Source organism: Egretta garzetta, unplaced genomic scaffold, assembly GCF_000687185.1.
Source record: "Egretta garzetta isolate BGI_Z169 unplaced genomic scaffold, ASM68718v1 scaffold55, whole genome shotgun sequence".
NCBI lineage: Eukaryota > Metazoa > Chordata > Aves > Pelecaniformes > Ardeidae > Egretta > Egretta garzetta.
In genome coordinates this window covers 826,919-847,306 of record NW_009259863.1, presented here as the reverse complement: position 1 = coordinate 847,306, position 20,388 = coordinate 826,919, and the positions used below count along the sequence as shown (strand labels likewise).

General features: G+C 35.0%; 1 protein-coding gene across 1 annotated transcript in view; it reads left to right on the top strand.

Annotated features, from left to right (window-relative positions):
• ADGRB3 (adhesion G protein-coupled receptor B3) overlaps positions 1–20,388 on the top strand; it is a 477,601-nt gene that overhangs the window by 176,674 nt on the left and 280,539 nt on the right. The window contains exons 2-6 of the mRNA XM_009640074.2: positions 2,029–2,139; positions 7,270–7,431; positions 14,648–14,812; positions 18,314–18,424; positions 19,334–19,498. Coding sequence (XP_009638369.1) covers positions 2,029–2,139; positions 7,270–7,431; positions 14,648–14,812; positions 18,314–18,424; positions 19,334–19,498 — 714 coding nt within the window. The remainder of the gene's footprint in view (positions 1–2,028; positions 2,140–7,269; positions 7,432–14,647; positions 14,813–18,313; positions 18,425–19,333; positions 19,499–20,388) is intronic.

Here is a 20,388-nt window from a genome sequence, read left to right as displayed (position 1 = left end):
CTTGTCCTTCACCATGTTGCTAATTACAGTTTAAATGGTCATCTGTACTGCACCTTGTAAAAATTGCAAAAGTATCGTTCTAATCTTAATTTGCATTAGAATATTGGTTGTAAAACTTCAATTACATTAAGAAATTTCCCACAGAATAAAAAGCTATCTGAAATCAGAGGAGCTGTAGAAGGGGTGTGTTTTGTAAAAATATATTCATAAAATTTTATAATACACTTATATACATATACACATACATAGATGTATGTATACTATATATGTATGTATATATAATTTAATTATCTTTTATGTGCATTTCTGGGGTGAATTAAAAATGTTGAGTGTCTAATTCTCAAAATATATTTTATTAATTAGATATTCAAATATTCTCTTTAGAATGCAAACTGTATTGCTGTTCTCAAATCAGTAATTGAATTTGTATTTTAACTGGTGCCATTAATGAATATTTACAAAAAGAAACACTGATTTGGAGAAATATTTTAATAATTTACTAGAAAGTAAGAAAAACCTCTCTCTGCTGATTGACCTCTTAAAAATATATTTACCTTTTATTATTTCTTTAAATAGAAATTTAAATATGTTTACTCTAATGATTTATCAATACAATGTGTTTGCAAATAATATTTATTAGTAGCATTTACATCTTCTATAATGTTTTGCATCTTTTGAGGCAGGAAGGTAAGTTTTTTTATCTTCATGACTTTACAAATTGGGGAGAATTCTGAATTTTGCATTTGCAAAGTAACCTTATAGCAGAAAGGTATTTCTTAGTGTTTATATTCTTAGTGCTTCAGACACCTTCTGCCTCATCAGAATCTTCATGTGGTTGTAGCTGAAGTAGTTTCAATCATAGAATCGCAGAATCATAGAATATTTTGGGTTGGAAGGGACCTTTAGAGGTCATCTAGTCCAACCCCCCTGCAGTGAGCAGGGACATCTTCAACTCAGTCAGGTTGCTCAGAGCCCTGTCCAACCTGACCTTGAATATTTCCACAGATGAGCCTTCCACTACCTCCCTGGGCAACCCGTTCCAGTGTTTCACCACCCTCATTGGGTTAACCCACGGTTTCCAGAACACACTTCCTAAATTAGAGGTCCCAACAGAAACTGAATATTTAACACCAAGCTCTGGACAGCTGCATGTGCTTGGGAGGACCAGGGGGAACTCTGCTGAAGATGCAGCAGTCCCCCTCTAAGTGCAAAGCACCCTCCACATTTCATCACAGAAAGGAAAAATAGAGTTCTGAGGTAGAAGGCTAGGTGGTTTGCGCAGGACCAGGGAGGGGAAATGACAGCAGTGATAGAATAAAAAATGAAGCACTCTTGTCTCCCACACTCTGGGCCTTTATGTCATTGATTTTTTACGTAGATTTCCCTACTAAAATTAGTGGGGACTTATTTTTAAATACTGAGGGCAAGACATAACCTATAGTCTTTATAACTGAGAGGTTTCAGAAAGGAAACACTTCAGAAGCACTTGTTCTGCTGGATTCAGCCTAAAAATTAAGCAGTTAGTTGGCTAAATTATTATTATTTTGCATTGCCACTATTCCCAAAGATGACTCGTTATCTCTGTTGAAGGCTTCATCAGCCTGAAAGATGAGTGCAGAAATAGAAGTCCTCTGGAGGAGCAGCAGGCTCTGCTGTAGAACAGCTATGTCTAACACTGTCACAATAATTTTCTGGTGTGGTTTGCACTGATTCAAAATATAGGTATAAAATGTCTGCATTTGAATAACTGTTTTTGTCCCATGTCATACAGCTGATTTATAATATGTGTCACTACACTGAATGTTGGTTCATACAATAAAATCATGTTTGAAAATCTGCAGACACAAATTTAAGTGTTTATTAAAAGCTGAGCATAGCAAAGTTAAGTCGATGTTAACTGCCATGATCACTTGCCTGACCCTTACCAGCAACTTCCAGGTATGTTTAGGAACATATTGCATGAGACAGTATGTGACTTTTGAGAAATGTCTACACACAAGCTTTCATAAACCTTTATTCTGTCTTTAGAATTTGGAATGATGGGAGATCATACAATTAAAAGTCAGCGACCTCGATCTGTTCATGAGAAAAGGGTCCCTCAGGAACAAGCTGATGCTGCTAAATTTATGGCACAAACTGGTAATACATCAGTTACATTTTTCTATTTACTGTTGTTAATTTTAGCAAAACCACTGCATGTTTCCATAATCTTTTGCTGCATATTTGTCAGTTTTCTAAGCTGATACTTTTTTTGAATCATTTATTTTTTTTTTCACCAGTTAAAGTCCATAAATAAAGTAGCTGAGAACTAGGTAGATCATACAAAAACATGCACTGTGAATGTGGATACTGAATCATTTAGTATAAGCATGAATTTCTTTAGTAGTAAAAGCGGTTTCACACGTACAAGACACAGGACAGCGTGCTGTGACATACTAACTTTTTTTCAAGGAAGATGTTAAGAACATGCTTCAGAATTTCTTTATAAGTAGACTGAGGTCTAATCCCAGCTTTAGGCATTTATCAAATTAATTAATTACTAGGATGACTTTAATGTGCATACATTCAGCATTTACTATCTTTGGCCCAACACAATGCTCTATTCTCTAGTTTCCAGATTCATAATTGCTAAATGAAATTGGCTGTAAGTAGTTTTTAATTGGATGTGCAAATTATCTAACATTTTTTCATCTAAAATGTATTTTCTAATTTTGTTTGAGCAACTTCATCTTCTTTAGATAAAGATACCAATATGATATTACAAACCTAGAGCTGAAATAAATTAAAAAAAAAAAAAAAGCACCTGTTTACCAACAGTTACCACAGCTACCTTTGAGGTCAATGATAAAATTGACTCTCATACACCAAAACTACTGCCCATTTTGACATCAGTTATGATCTGTGTATCTGCTGGTAAAATCTAATTTGTTAACTGTTCCCTACATACTCCATTCCAGTAAGTTACTGTGTTGAAGATCTTGTGCCCCTTAATTATTGTATGGATTTGAAACAACTTACTCTGTATTCCATAGTTACTAACCTAGAAAATATGCCTGCATCAGTCATACATAATGCTTCCAGTTTATATTCACTTTAGTAAACGAGCTACAATTGCTTCTAGTTATGTTGCATGTTGACTTTCTTAGTAGTAAGGTGCTTCACTTAACAGATTTGCAGAAATCAATATCTTAAGTAATCTAAATACATAGATAGCCAATCAGTGTAGATCTGTTTAGAAAACAATTTAGAAGGGGGAAAAGTCTGTTTTCCTCCTATTAATCTGTAGGACTACTTTTATGGCTAACTCCCAGCTGATACTACTGTAAGCAAATGTAGTGGAAGAAGGGAGCCTAGAACCCTCTTGGGCTCCATGCAGGTTGTTTTTAGACAAGTAGAACTTACTACTTACATACCTAGTTCAGACTTATAATGTTAGTTACTTACTACCTAGAATAACACCTTTGCTTTTATGCTGCTTCTTGAATTCATACAATTATTCCAAAAAATAAGTAAAATGATCTATTTCCTCATATAAATCCCTAAAACTTTCATATTATCAGGTAAAGCTTGTATTTGATAATTTCTAGTGATGCATTGCACTGCATCTATTATGGGTGTTCGAGAACTGCATTATAAATGCAGCATTTATACCATCACCTTCTGATAGATTGTGTGTGTGGAGTGGGAGATGAACGTTCAAAATTTCAAAATTATGCAGGCTTGGTTTTCAAGGTCCTGTTCTGAAAGCATGAGAAATGTATCAGCAGAGCATATAAATTTACATGTCCAGCTTTGAGGAAATCTATATTTTACATACTGTAGGAAAAAACGTTTTAAGTAATACTGCGCTCTTTTTGGACATACTAATTTTCATCTCTTCCTCATTTTGATTTTCTTTGTAGTGGTCATTGCATATTTTCTTCACCTCTAATGCATTCATTTTCTTGTGATACAATTAATGTGATATCTTCTTAAACTGATTCATAAAGTTTTTTCTAACATATCTATCTCATGAATTTACCCATGTACTAAGAAGTCTAATAGCCTTTAAAGTAAATGGATACTGGGTTTATGAGGTTTCTTATATTTTAAGCCTGTTTAATATTTCATTTTGTGTAATAATAAAACAGATGCAAAAGTGCAACAAAATGTTTGCATGGTTTAAAAAAGCAGAGAGACAGGAATAGAGAATTGTCCCAGAAAAGTTTTATGAACAGCAATTAATACTGTTAGAATAGTGGACTTAATCCACCAAATTTTGCTGGGAATGGAAGAGTTTTAAACTACGGTATTAAAATATTTTCCTGCTTGTTTGTGAGTGTTATGAGGCAGTAAAACATTTGATTTAAAAAAAATATTTTGTGAATAATTTATTTTCCTATATTTGTCATTTTATGTGTTTGGACTGATCCTTCCCTTAGGTGTTATGGGATTTAGAGAGTATAAACAGGTAAGTGTTACACAGATCAATGAGGCCTTCCATACAGTAAGTTATGTTTCCTCTTACATGTCAAGCACCAGGGGAGAATAAGGGCTTGGTGGCTTGCCAATAGTTAATTTGAGGTTAATTGTAGGTTTGATATGATAGATATAAAAATTTAAGAGTTCTCAAGTAACTGAAAACTAGAAGGAAAATAAAAAGTAGCCCTTTTGAAACTTTCATTTCAGAAAAGAAAAAAATGTTAAAGAGATAATGAAAACAATGGAAGACGTATTGGCAGGTTACACAGGAAATCTAGGTTTCTTCTAGAAAATAAGGAAGTTTTTATTTGCTTAAATTAAAACTGCCATAGCTATGGTATGATATACCTGTGAAGAGGTTTCCCTTCTTTAAAATATTTTAAAATATGTAATCATCATACTGACAGCAGTACAAAATACTCTGAAAAATTAAAAATTACCAAAAAATAATGCATTGTGCAAAAGGGAAACAAAGTAGCTCATGAGATAAATTTGGTCTTGATTTTCTCTGATTTCACTCTTTTTGCACCATATATCATGTTAGTGTGGTGGATCTTGCTCCAGCAAATATTTAAACCTTCTGTCCTTTACGTATGTTGAAGTATATTGCTAGATTCTGCCTTTTCTGAAAGGACAGTATATATATGCTCAGAATTTTTAATATCTAATATTAAATTAATTTCAAAATTCACTCAATACAATCACTCTTCTTAGTATCATGTTACTGCTATTTTTCATCATATTCCAAGGGTTAAGGGCAACTTTTTATCACTTTAAGATTTTAAAGTGTTAATATTTAATTTCTGTGTTGGATAATGGACAATTTACACTGAGTATATATGACTTTTACATAATGAAGAACATCTCAAGAAACATAGCTTTCACTTTCTCTGCTGTTTGACCTTTCATCTAAACCATTTTAACAAAGGCAAAGTCAAACTTCAAACATGCAGAAAAAGACAAAAAGTATTATCCTAGAAACCCATAGTAATACAAGTATTTTTACTATGTACATAGGGCTTATAAGTATATATTGTATAACTGTTACTGTCTACTTAGATATTATCTGTATTCACCATATTATATCACCTAACCTGAACCCAAGCCATATAATAACCTAATCAAAATTCTAAATTCATGGCAGAAAAATTATTAAAACAATAATCAGTCATTAATTTTCTCATTTTTCACTTAATAAATAGAAAAATTACTACAACAATCACTCTGGTGAATTTTTGTATATAAAAAAAATTATCATTTTATCCTTGTCCATAGAAATTGTTATAACTGTATATGCTTTTATGAAAAGCAGAGGTATTTGTGTGCTAATTATAAAGCATTCTGTCTTGTTACTGAATAAGCAGCACTTTTTTTTTAAAGCATTGAATAGCCTTAGAATTGCTTCTTAGAGGACTAGCAGAGGCAAGCATTTTGCAAAGGTTTCATGCTTGGCCTCTGGAAACAAAAAAAAAAAAAAAAAGAGCTTGGACAGATGCTTGCTACAAAAGCAGTTTCAAGAAATAGTATATAATTTACTGCATTCTTGGAAGATAGCACCAGGGTCTTCCTGGGTTGCAGCCACTTCCTTAACTGTGACCAATATCAAAACTTCTGGAAGCCTAGAGGTATGCTGAGATAACTGACATTTTAAGCAAGCTATTCAAGACTGAAGGTTGTATCATGCCACTGATTTTAAAGCAGAAAATCCCATTTGTTTCAAAAAGGACTTAGGTTTAAAAATCAGGGGTGTAAGAGAGGCTTCAGCATGCCCTGTTATATTGATTTTTAATGGAAGAAGGTAAACATGAATCCACAATTATTTACTCAAATTGTTCGGTGAGGTATATTCACATTAGGTTTGCATTTGCTTTCTGAGAACACTCAAGGGATCCAGTTTTCTGATCATGAATGCCTTTGGGAAAGAAATTCCAGAATGGTGTGTATGGCGGTTCATGGAAACTAAATTTAAGCATTTTTTCCTGAACATCCACGCAAGAAGACTTTATGCATTACTCACTTTCAGAAAAATAGAAATAATAAAATGTGCTACCTCTCAACAACAACAAAAAAATGCTATTCAAATGTATGGTATTAATAAATTACTTCTGACAATTTTGAATATAGTGGTATGTACTATATGCAGTAATGAGGTCTAGTGCATCCAAGAGTTTAGCACACCTATAGGTCAAAAGCAAAGAGCAGATCTGTGCAGTAGATGACCAAACCAAAGTTCCCATCCCACCATTCAGGTTAAAATTTAGTAAGCAAAGTGCTTCTCTTTGCCGGGGAGCTTCTCTCAAATGCTAGATGACGCTCCTCCACTGAAAAAAAGATAATAAATTAGGGGATTGGTTTGTTGGTTTGTTTTTTTTTTTAAAATCAGAATTCCCTTACTGACAGAGTTCCTTAATCTATTACCTTGCCTTCATTCTAGATTTATAAGTATACATATCAAAGATAAATCCTTTGCTATTATATAAAAAGAGTTGTCTATGTTTTTTTAGCATCGTGAGGGCAGTGTTGTTTCTAAAACGTTGAAGGGCAGTAGCTCTTGAAGTGTTGTAAATGATGCTATGCGATCAAAGCGTTTCCTTGTGACAGGCGTTATGTGACTGCAGCATTGTAGGTGTCTTTATTTTCTATTCATTGCACATTTTCACAGCTGCTTTATTCCATGAAATTTTAAATATTTATTTTGGTGTGGTACTTTTTTCTTTGATTTATGAGAGCAGACTATAATCAGCAAAAAAAAAAAGTCTCACTAATACTTATGTCTATATTCATGTTTGTTTGTTGTCTTGAATACAGGTGAATCTGGTGTTGAAGAGTGGGCCCAGTGGAGTACGTGTTCAGTTACTTGTGGTCAAGGGTCGCAGGTGCGAACCAGAACTTGTGTATCACCTTACGGGACACACTGCAGCGGCCCTTTAAGAGAATCAAGGGTTTGCAATAACACTGCCCTCTGTCCAGGTAGTGTTAGCAGCCAATAAATAAAATTGTGGATGTTTTTGAACTGTATAATGATAAGAATTTGAAACTATATATTTTTTTAATTATTATTATTATTATTATTTTTAACATGAATTTCGTAAGGGCATTTCAATTAGAGCAGAGAAGTGTAATTCTATTCAGCTGTGAAATTTTTGCATGTAGGTTGTTATTTTTACTTTCAGAGCAGTCAAGATATGGAACAAGAGTCCCTTTTTTCTGACAGTGTCAAGTTTTTTAAAAAAGTCTGTATTTTCTAATTTTCACTCAGAAAGGAGAAGGCATAGCATGAAAACAAAATACAAGCTAGGGAAGAAATCGTAATCATCGATACATTAAGAAGCAGAGACTGATTAACAGGGTGGGTTAAGTTAACATACATTATTTGACACTGCAACTGTTTCACTGTGTAGAGTACTGTCTTCTAGGCAGTGGGCCAGACAATGCTCTCTGCACAGTAATGTCTTCATGGACTTTCCTTTACATTGTTCTGGCAAGAAAGGGCAACAGCTACCCATCAAAGGAAGAAAGATCAGACAAAAAGTAACTCTCTTACATCTGACACAGGTAAAGGTCATCAGTATCTTGCATCACAGTTTTCCTACTCCTTTTGTCTCAGACATCTGGATATAGTTGGAGTTCAGCAGTAGTTATACACTAAGGAGAAGAGACAGGCATGTTCAAGTTAGTTGCTGAAAGGGCACATCTCATTTCTTTAGACTCTACCTGTGGATCAGATTAATCTGGGACAGGAAGAAAAGGAAAGGCATATGCCCTGTGACTACATTCATTTTCCTCTGCTGTGTCTGAAACAGGAAACATTTATGCCTTCCTTCAGATGCACAGATTCCTCAGCTCTTTGTAACATTTGATCCCAAGAGGGTGGTGAGCCATCTTCAACTTCTGGGGAAGCTCACTCCATTTTTGAAGTAAACTAGACTGTCAGACACAGAGAATGTCCTGGACTTCATCTCAATGAGTAGTAATATGTAGAATCAGATGCTCCTGTTGTTACTATGTGTTGAAAAATATCCAACAGGAAGGGCATATGTGACCCCATCAGAGTCTGTGTATCAGATGCTTTATAAGCATTTAGGGAACCTCTGTAACAGAAAGCAACTTAAAAGATTGTATCTAGATAAACCGTCACTGCAATAAGAACTGCTGTCAGCACCTAATGCTTTACTACTGTGCTTTAGGTAACCAATTCACATGAGGCTTTCTAATATTTCAGGGTAGAAACCCCCAGGCAGGGATGAATTTGATCACTTGAAGTGTTTCCATACAAAAATAGCAGATATTTCTAAAAATGTTAGGCTAGCTTAAATTCTGCCAGAGGTGGGATTCATTGCAGAAGAACTCTCAACTTTAAAGTATAAAAATAAGAAGTGAAAGAAGAGAACTATAAAAGAATAAACCTTCCAAACAATCAAAGATAAAGATTCCTTTGAAACTGCCTGAAGTATGAACATGAAAACACACAGTCCAGCACTCACAAAGAGATGCAGTTCTGCCTTCTTTCTTGCTCATTTTGTATTGCCTAAGAAAAGGCAAGGTGTTTAAATCACCCAATTTTACAGAATTTTAGCTTCATTGTCTCCAGTAAGGAATGAGAACTTTTCATATCAAAACAAAACAAAAAAATAATCCATGTAATGCAAAAGCCAAGTTAATTAATTTGCTGTCAAAGTAAACTGGAAAAAAGTTATTTCTTAAGAATCACATTTAGTGATTAGTCTAGCAAACTTCTAAACAATGCTCATGCAAAAGACTGCTCTATATTTCTCAGGTCACAAAGGACCTCTTTCCTCACATATGAACTCCCACTACAGGGTATGGCTTTTGTTTCCAGATACCCAGTATGAGCAACGGTTACCAATTGTCACTGGATAGTAGTGATATTGTCAAGGTGTTTTCCTTTTCAGATCACCACAGCTGATTCTGATAATCTTTGTGTAACTTGAGTTACCTTTCCTAAATAATTAGTCTTCTGGGCTTAATCTGGCATGTTGTTTCACATCATTACAATAACCTTATTAATTTATTTTGGTCTCTGTCTGGCTACAAGGTCACTACTGTGTGGTCACTACAGTGTGCAAGTTTAGCAAATCAGTGCTTTTCCTAGTTACAGTTCCATTAATTTTTCAAACAATCCTTTAATTACTAGCCTAAATAGCTCTGTCCTCATTATACTATGTATCCTGACTCAAAGTTGCGTAGTTCAGGATTATTGCTGATCCATGCATAACAAAATGCATATTTTGTACACTAGTATTATTAAAACACAAGTTTGACAAAACAATCCAAACATATGCATACATCATAGCTGGGATCTGGCCTGTGTACCCAGACCTGTACCACTCATTCCGTACAGCTTTTGAAGTCTCCTTGTAACCTACAAATACAAAATCTACTGGGGCATATTCATTAAATGGTTGCATGATGAGTAAGGGAGGGGGGAATTTTGAGAACTGGAATAATGTTTCCTAATCAAAAAGTTGCCCCTTAAAAAAAAAAAGTATGCAGAGTGGCCTATTGGACTGTACTTCAAGCATCTATCTACAAGCTTCAAGAGAACCGATTAAACTTGAAAATACTAATGCAAGGCTTCCAGAGTATTTTCATGTATTGCCTTCATATACTGCCTTTAGTGTACAAGATACTCACTGGGATGTTAGGGAATACATCTCTCTGTGATCTCATTGTCCTGCAACATTTTGAGAATGGGATCCACCAGCTTCATCATTATATATATATATATATGTGTGTGTGTGTGTGTGTATTAGTATTGAAATAGAACTTTAAATTTAAAAGTAATACTCCTGATAGTTCAACTAAAATCATGAAGGAACCATTATTTACATAATTTTGGGTTTATTTATATTTGTCCCAGACTCCATTAGGTAATTCAGTCTCTCTTGGAATCAAGAGCCTTCTAGAAAAGTGCAGCACAGTAGGCAACAAAACATAGTTAAGGTAACCATTGTTGCTACTGGTTCTGTTGTGAGCAAGGACATCTCAGGACCTGGTACTGCAGTGCTGCTGATTCATTTCAGCTTAGTGGATCATTTCTAACACAGCTAAAACTTCAAGGAGAAAGAACATGTAATTTCCATGCCTGTAGATCATCTCAATTATTTTGTCCTTCTCCATTGCCTTCAACAACTTCTACTGCAAAATTTAGCTGAAGCTTACCATTTTTAGGCTTATGGATAAAGCAAGACATGGCAGGAGCAGGAATACCCTAAACCATTTCAAACATTTGTATGCTCAAAAGCTGTATTTTGCCTGGTATGATATGCTAAGACTGATTTAGTTACCTCCCTTTTTTTTTTTCCAGGCTCATTTCAATGAAGTGTAGCCATATTGCTGAAATATTACATATTTTTATCTAATCTGTGCTTTCATGATGCACTAAAAAAATTAGTACAGAGAAATTAGCCATATTTTTTAAAAATCCTGCAGCTTTACTGTTAGTAATCTATGCTCTGGAAGTTCAGGCCTTCACTTGAGAGGAAGAAAATGAGAGTAAGGAAAACTTAGGTTTTATAATTAGAAAAATGCACAGCAGAGGTAGAGTAGCTGTATGGCTTAAACATGAAGGTTAGAGGGCAGGTGTCAGAAAGTTTGCTGAGTTTAGATATTACTAATTTAAGAAAGATTTTTGACTGGAATATTTAAGCCACACTAAAGGTAACTATAGTTCTTAAGTGAGTTTAAATTTGTGCATACAAACCCTCAAATTTAATTTTAAAAATTCCTTTAAAGTAGCATCTACTTAGATGCGGTTATTCAACCATATTAAACTATGATAGCACTTACAATGAAACGTCAATGGCCATAACAGCTTTCCAATATCTGTTCGGTTTAAAGCTGAACAAATCAAAAGCATTTAAACCCCAATAAATATCTCCCAAAATATGCTTGTGGGATGAAGGCCAGCGTGGCCTCACGCCTCCTCCCACTTCACAGCAGTTGCATATTTTGAACACTGTGGGTGTTCACTTCAACAAGATTAGGTTCACAGAGTGGCAGAGAGAAGGGAAAGATGCTCTGCAGTAATCCAAACTCGTTGTGTTAGCAATGTTTTTGACAGATAGGTTGGCAATAATCTGAATATTTTTGTCCCAAATAATGAATCTTGCATCTGAAACTGTGTTATAGAAAACAGTAACTCCCTCTGTGGGCCAGCTCTCCATCTGGTGTAATTTGGCATAGCTCATCTGGCTATAATTCATCAGACATTATAGGAGTTTTTGTATTTATAAAATGGTATTAAAGAAGGAAAATGTAAATGAAATATCACAAAAAATATTCAAAGGTAAGAAATTTTAAATTAAGATGTTCTTTTAGAGCTGATCTAGATGATACTGGACACTTCAATGATGCATTGAACAGATGAATTCTCCTTGATTTTTGTTGGCTGACATTGGTTGTTTTCTTAGTGTTATGCCTTTTCCATCTTTGACTTTATTAGTTATCTATTAGTTTCAGTTATACGAGTCTATATATACAAGGTACTGTGGAATTTTTACTTAATGAGCTAAAATTTGTCACGGAAGATGATTTTGGACACAGCTTACTTTAAACCACAGGCAGACAGAGGCTGCTGTAAGTTTGAGTGCACCCAAAGTGAAGCGTTTTGTTTTGGCTTATGTTCAGATCCAATATCACAAAAGAATTATTCTGTGTTGCTGCTAATATGCAGTGACTCTTGCCAGAAGAGATATACAACCTTTTGGCTCAAGACTGTATCTTTAAAGAGCCCCTCAGCACATGTTATTGTCATTTTTAAATGAAGATAACTAACATATTTTGACAGCATTAAAACTCCAAATTAAATGTTAGACTTAAACTCTTATGTACCCTGAAAAACCTCAGCCTGTGTCTACATAGTGTCTAGAGCTTTCTAATTTATTATTTTTTACAGAACAATTTTTTCTAGTTTGGATTAATTTTGATTTGATATTTTTTGTACTTTTTGAAGTTCTTGTTGTTGCACCTGAGAATCTTGATCAACCATTGTGAAATCAGGAGACGAACTTATATTTTGATACTTCTGAATGCTGTTTGGAATACAATCTGACAAATCGGTTTCTCATATGATAAAAGATTTGGAGCCTTAGCGATACATCTGGATTCAGAATCTAATAAGTTACCAATGAGAAAAAAGTCTTCAGATCATATGGCTGGAGCAGAGTAGCTAAGTATAGCACCTGTTGAGAAAAGATGAAACGTAAGGGATTATATGCAGATATAGTCATCTATTTATTAGTTTTAGAAGAGTTAGGCTTCCTGGGTTTGACTATGTCACAGTTAGTCAAGGTTTCTAAAATAACTAGACTAAAATCTGTCACTTTAACATTAATTTGGAATGTTCCTGAGGGTTTGGGTTTTTTTTTTTTTGCTAATGTAAAGCAGATTGATGTGATATTTAGAATAAGATCATTTTAATAAAGCTAGCCATGTAGGATGTGGAATAATTATTGTTCTTTTTAACCACTTGTATGTGACCAACTAAAAACCTTTCATCAATTGAGCTGTTATCTAGTGGGTTAAAAACTTCCCTGAATGAAGCTTGACATTTTCTGTCAGGCACGATTTCTCACAAGTTAGCTAACAAACTTTTTACCTCAACATAGCATCTGAAATGACAATTTTCCTTACTTTTAATGAAATGCAATAGCACACACTTACATGTAGAATTCCCCTTGATCTTACTGATGATTTTGTGATCATATGCCAGGGAGCTGAACCTCCTTCAGCACCATAGGCAACTGAATTTCACCGCAGGGAATGTTATTCTGATCCCTACAAGAAAAAGGTTTTATTTGTAGAAACTGGGCAGGTGATACATGCCTTCAGGGCAAAGGAAACCTATACATGAGAAGTTCTTTCATAGTTATGAAAAAAAGTGAGGACAAAACAGAAAATCTATTTCTTCTGTAATGTTGTGAACCATTACCAATGACACACTGAGATGTTGTACACTATTTCACCCTCTGGACACCCTTCAAACAGACAGAGTTGCAGAAACAGAGTTATTGGATACCAAGTGCAATGCTCAGCCTGGGTACTAAGTCTCTGGATTTTGTCATTACTACATTCCTGTTCTCACATAGCCTAATTTATACCTGTGCAACTGCTTTTATTTAAGCAAAAGAAAAATAACTGAAGTCTGTTTTGCAGTATTTTTCAATTTATAAGGAACTGTTTTACCAATGCATGTATGTAATTGTCTTATCAGTACATGCTATAATATAAACTAAATATAAAACTACATTAGAGAACTTTCTGAAAATTCAACTCCAATTGTTTCTGAAAAAATAATGCATATAGTATATCAGCTCCTATGGATATTGTATAATAGTTTCTTCTGCAGCTGAAAAAAATTAAGGTAGAGAAACATATGCCTTCTATGATTCTTTCTATTAATTGTATGAAGTTCTTGTATATAAAAATATTGGTATGTGTTTGTAATTTATTGTGTACTCCGAAGGTGTTTGAAATATGTTGAGTGAACATTTTTAAGACAGTGATGCATGTATTATTGTGTATGTTAAATCAATTAATATGTTCACGTAAAGAAATAGCGCAAATATCTTTTGCTTATGTGCTCTTGGAATTCTTGAGGAAGATAATCAAGCACATGTGCTGCCATGTTTCCACCAGAATTTAAACAAGTGAAAAAATTGTGAGATAACAGCCCCAATTTCTGATGGTGACACAGTAAGAAATGATTACGTTTATTCCTATATTTTCAAAAGAAAGCTTAGTTCAAGTTTTTAGAGTTGCCTTGAGACATAAAGTGTATGCCTGATTTTCACAGAGATTAGTCTCCTGAAAATCAGGGCTATTAAACATATCTCAAATCAGGCACCAAAAATAAACTAACTTCTGAAAAGGGAAGCCATCTTTCTTAAAAAAAGAAAGAAAAGAAAATGTGGTAACATGATTAGTTTGAAGATTAGAGAAAATGGTTCTAAGTTAAATATGTTTTAGAAAAAATATACTTTTAAATTTGAAATTAACTAAATTTTATAAAGGATTTATTTGCCAATGCTAAAGATTACCTATATACTGATTTCCTTGAAGTTGGCAAAATAATTCCCATTTAAAATATTGATCTTGTTTATTTTGAAATCCTTCTGTTACTTGTGTGTCTGTTTCTGGTTAAAATCTGTTTGGTTTGTTGCAGTACATGGCGTTTGGGAGGAATGGTCACCTTGGAGTTTGTGTTCATTCACATGTGGTCGAGGCCAAAGAACTAGGACAAGGTCATGTATACCTCCCCAGTATGGGGGAAGATCATGTGATGGACCTGAAACACAACATAAACCTTGCAATATTGCACTCTGCCCTGGTGAGCTCATATAGCAACTCTCTGCTTTGTTACAGTGCATTTGGTGTGGGTTGTTTGTGATTTCTTTTATTGCCCTTTGCACACAGAAAAAAGAATGTTATGCAAAGTGAGTAAGCACGGTAATGTTCATAATTCTGACTGTAGTGATTTAAGGATATAATCAGGTTGGTAGCAAGTTTGAGATACTACACAAGCAGACAATTCTTAGTTTCGTCAAGATACTCTTTCTGTAGGGCGCAGTATATTGTGTAGGAAATCTTGACTCAGGATGGGTCTTGGAGAATCAAAAGGCAAACAACTTTCTGAGTGTGGCTTCAAGGGAAACATTCAGAGGTCACACAGATTGTGTCCACCATATCTGTTTGAATTATGTTCCCTTAGAGCTTCACTGTAATAATTTATTCATCATGCAACATATTTGGGAAACCTTAAAACTGTAATTGTTATTGATTTATTCAAAATGAATATTATTTACATATGTGCAGAGGGAAAGGCTGACACAAGCTAGAGCATTATTTGAACCCTAGTTAAGCCCTTATGGTAAGATTTTTAAGTGCCTCATTTCTGGTAGTTATTTGCTAAGCCACTTTCAAAAAACTACCCCTAACCAAGTGAACAATACGTGGGCTTCATGTTAAACCTTCTATGAACCTACCTGAAATTGAAACTAACTCAAAAAAAATCACCTTTCTTTCAAAATTGATGTTAACTTTTTATAGGTTATGATTAATTTAGACCAAAACGTTCAATATGTGTGCATGTATATATATATGCGCATATATGTATGCACATATATGGGTATATATGTGTATATATGTATGTATATAATACGTAAATACTACAGTGAGTTCAAGAACTATAAATTATTATTATGTACAGGTAATCTTTATGGTTATTGAACTCAGTGTAACACTTAGGTATTAAAAAGGTGTCGGGTAGCTGTAATCTGAGAAATTTGTTTCACGAGTTCTGTCTCACGGCGTGAAGGTTGCCCTTGCAGTGGGCTTGTTGGGCTTGTTGAATATCCACAGTTCGCAACACTGCTGCAAACATATTCTCTGTGACTGGAGCTCTTCCTGAAAAGGGTTGATGGACATTTCATTAGCAATCAAAGGTTGTTTGATTATTTGAAAATGGAGATGAAGGAAAAAATGTCACTTAGTGCCTCAAGAATTAAAACTAAATTTGTTAGATTTTTATTAATACTGAACTTTTCTTCTGGTCAGCAAAGCATACTCCAACTTTAAGACAAAATTTATGGAAAACTTTTAGTCTTGAATGCAGCTGAAAAATTTTGAATTAATCCACTTTTTGGCCAAGTTGGCAGCTGTGCAATTTTACATGTGCCTACACAAAAGTAATTAACATGATATATGAGCATGAAGCAGAGCTGACAACAAGAGAAATGCCAAATAAAAATAGCAGAGAAGAAATTAATGCATTCAGTTCACTTCAGTATTGCAAAGAAACACAAAAGATATTACACCTGATCTGTCAAAATAAGCAGTTATTTGAGAATTCGGGATTTTGAACAGTCATTTGTACCTAAATTACTTTCACCAGAGGAAGTTATATACTGGTTGCATTTAAAAGCAACAGTTTAAATCTTTGATGAATGTTAAGATTTGCTGTAATCTGCATGTTCAATTTTATAAGGGAATCTTCATGTTGAATTCTTTAGTCTCTTAACGGTATTTCTGAAATGGAAAACTCACATGCTATTTTCTCCTAAAGATAAAGAAGGGAGATGTATGAAATATATATGAGAAGCCACAGAATGAATTTTCTCCAAAGACACTATAATAATTGATTCGATCTTTCCTACCCTAAATAATACTATATAGCAATGAATAAAACTGAAGAGGGTGCATTGAAATGTAATTTCCATAATGTTTTCCTCTTCACATAAAGCTTTTATGATTAATGAGTGCAACTGGCTTCCATGTTTGGAAAGATTTCCATTTTCTGCTGAATAAATTATCAGGGTGCAGCTTCATAGCTTGAGAGGTATCTGCATTGAGAAGTGGTTCACAACCAGGCATTACATAGAGTATTAAATACAGAACTTTAGGAAAAAAGACTCAAAAACTCTCTTAGTTTAATTCACTGGTTGCTGAGATCCTGGGCATTAGAGACATAGATAATATCTTAGAACTTTTAGAAAGGTTCTGTGATTACTGTCAGGCAACAGTAAAATCGGTCACCTCCATATTTCACTGAACAGTGGTGCACTCATACAGACACAGTATGTTAAAACACTAACTTAAAGATTCTGCTTCCTATTTTAATTATTAACGCCATCAATGTAGGAAGCTGCTATTCCAACCCTTCTTCAGAAGAATCCTGAAATCGGTGTTTGGCAAGTGTGCCAAGTTACTCATTTTCAGCGGTGGTGCTTTTATGGCAATAGCAGTTATAAAAACAGGTTTTCAAAGATAAGTATTAATCAAAATTGTATTGCAACCTACATTTTGAGTTTATATTAGGTAACTGCAGGTGCAATGAGGAACTGATGATTGCTGAAGTCTGAACGCAGGATTCTGATTTAGCATGATCAGTAATAGCACATTTCATAACGCTTACCCATTTTCAAAAATACGGTCTAGTCCTATTATCTGTTATAGACCATATAATTTTTCACTAGTATGGGAATTTAATTGGTTTATATATTTTATTATTTTGGTTTTAAATATTTTCATTTACCTGAAGAAGCTTTCTGATTTACAAAATTAAAAATAAAAGTCCTGAACCTTTACTCACAGGAATATTCATCCAAACTCAAATGTATGGGCTATTATAAAATACTAAATACAGAACTGGTCACCATATCTATATTGTTTGAATATTCAACTTGACAAATTCAGAAAGAAGGTTATGCAATATGCAAACACGGAAGCAGACCTGAGGAGGAAGGCAGGCCATTTCTGTCCTCCTACATTTTCTCTCAAAAGAATGTTGAACTGGGATCAAATACCTTACAGGGAGAAAGAATGATAAAAGTATATTCAGCATTATAAGTACAAAGAACAGAGACTGTGTGTGAGGCAAAGTGGTAGCTCCTGTTTTCCTTTTCCTATTCAACTAAAGAGACCTAATTTCACAGTCAGGACCAATAATTTTATAAGATGACACATCTGAGTGATCGCTGCAGCTGTAATAAATCACTTTGAAGTGCTCAGGGTTTACATGACACAAGATTGGCCCCCACTTCTGTCTAAAAAGACAAGACCGGTCTTTTTAATAAGGCCTTGTTTTCTATAAGGCCTTTCAAACCATGTGGTATGCGAGCAAAATCATTATTTATCCTTTGTTATGTCAATGTACAATTAGAGGAGGTGAAGTGTTCTTTACTTGAAGAAAAAGGAAAACAGGTTTACGTTTTTTTAAAGTAGCTCGCAATGGCGGTTTCTGTGTTTGACTGCTGTAAGAAGTCAAGCATCTTCAGGCTAGGCCCAGTCAGAGGGGCTGCATTCAGGCCCCAGCTGAAACCCCCTAACCTAGGAGGAAGCCGCGAGGCCCTGCCTGGCGTAGGTGGTAACTCTGCTGTGTCCATCTCTTTTGTGCCTGCGCCCTGGGCCGAGAGCCGGGAGTGCTATAACCCCGAGTGCACCGGTGAGTACCGACTGGCGCCGGGAGCTGCAGCCCTACCTCTCCTGCTCAGGGGAGGATCAAGGGCTGGTCTTGCCAGCAGCTCTGAGCCGGGAACTGGGGGTACGCTGGCAGACCCCCGGGCTGCCACAGGCCTCAGTGGGCTGCAAAGGGGCAGAGCAGCCGCCTCCAGAGAGAGGCCTGGGGCCTCGCTCTTTTTTATTTCATGAGCCACCTGGATATAAAAAGCTAAAGAATATGTCCGGAAAGACTGGATGATGGGCTGCATACCAGTTTTTCAGTTTTATCACCATTTAAAGGACATTCAACAGTTTTAGAAAGATATGTTTGAGGCCTAAAAAACTTGATAAAGTGTCTCACAAACCTAGAAAGTGAGCAAGTATGAACTGATTCTTTTTTATGCTTAGACTACTTCATGATCCTCCAGCAGTATAAAAGCAGCCTTCCAGGGTGGGTAAATTACATTTATACCTACTTGTAAGCCTCATTTTCACTGTCAGAGCATGTAAAAATCAAGCTTCTAAAGTTTCACATGCAAAAATGTTTTTATTTAGTTTTTTAAAGGGTAGTTATGCACATCGTAAATGTGTATTGTCACCATACAACAGCACTATACCAGTATATAGAAAAAATATACAAATGGGACAATGTTTGGTTTACAGTCTAAGTGTAAGTTAATGTGTGCCAATTCTTTTTATTTTATCTCAAGATGCAAGCCATTTAGACAACAATCCCATATTTAGGAGCCAAGTAGAGAATTCCCCATCTTCCCTATGCCTATATCTACCAAATTCTGTCACTGTTATTTTATACCTGGGGAGATTTCTTCACTTACCCAAGTAAAGAATAACCTATATGTCCTCCTTTATGACTGTCAGTATGTCACCACTGTAACTATATTTTTCCAAACAGCAAATGGCCAGTGGAACCAGTGGGGCCACTGGAGTGGCTGTTCCAAATCCTGTGATGGTGGCTGGGAAAGACGGATAAGGATCTGTCAAGGTGCTGCTGTGACTGGGCAACAGTGTGAAGGAAGTGGAGAGGAAGTTAGAAGGTGCAGTGAACAGAGGTGTCCCGGTGAGATGCAAATATAATCATTGTTATTATGTATACTACAGTATGGCTTACTTTAATTGTCATCTTTAAGAGACACAAGATCAATGTCCATGGAGCACTAGCTATAAAGAGACATATCTGGCCTTGTTTTAGACAAGTCACTGCTGTTTTTCCCAGTAGAATTGTATTTATGTAGGTGTGAACTAGCCCTATTGGATATATGAGCAATGCATCATGTTTTAAATAAATCAAAATACCGTAGTGTAAAAAGTTATCAGAAAAATATTTCATTGCCGAGGTATGCCTACATTATTTGGAGCAGCAATGATTTGCTACAGAAATTCTCTCTGAATGAACTGTTTCTCAGAATATCAGGGCTGGTTTTGTAAATCACGGAATTCCTTTTATCTAGTGTACAAGAGACATCTTTCTAATATATTTGGGGTAACTTTCAGTGCAGTAAAGATAAGGGAAAAAATGAACCTTACTGTACTGTATAGAACAAATGAATACATGAGCAACATTTTATAAAAAAGGAAAGTAATTTAAAATGAAAAGACACTTCTTTCCTGTTTTAATATAATGCTTAAATATATTTCTTTCCAGCATTTTTTACTTTGCCCTCCCAACATATTTAAGTCTTTCTGCTGAAAGCTAATAAAAGTGTACTTTTGAGCTTTTTCAAAAGTGATGAGTAAACAAGAACAGCTGGTGAATCTGATCTTTATCTGCAGACACTTTGTCGTAAAGTAAACAAATGCATTGTTGGGTAGGAGTAAGATAACAAAATAATGTGTAAGTAGTGTAGGATGTCTTAGCCATTCACTTGGGAAATTAGGTGTTCTGAACTGCAAACCAAGAAGCGGCAAAAATCAATCTAGCAATGTCTTTGATTTCTAGACATTTCAATG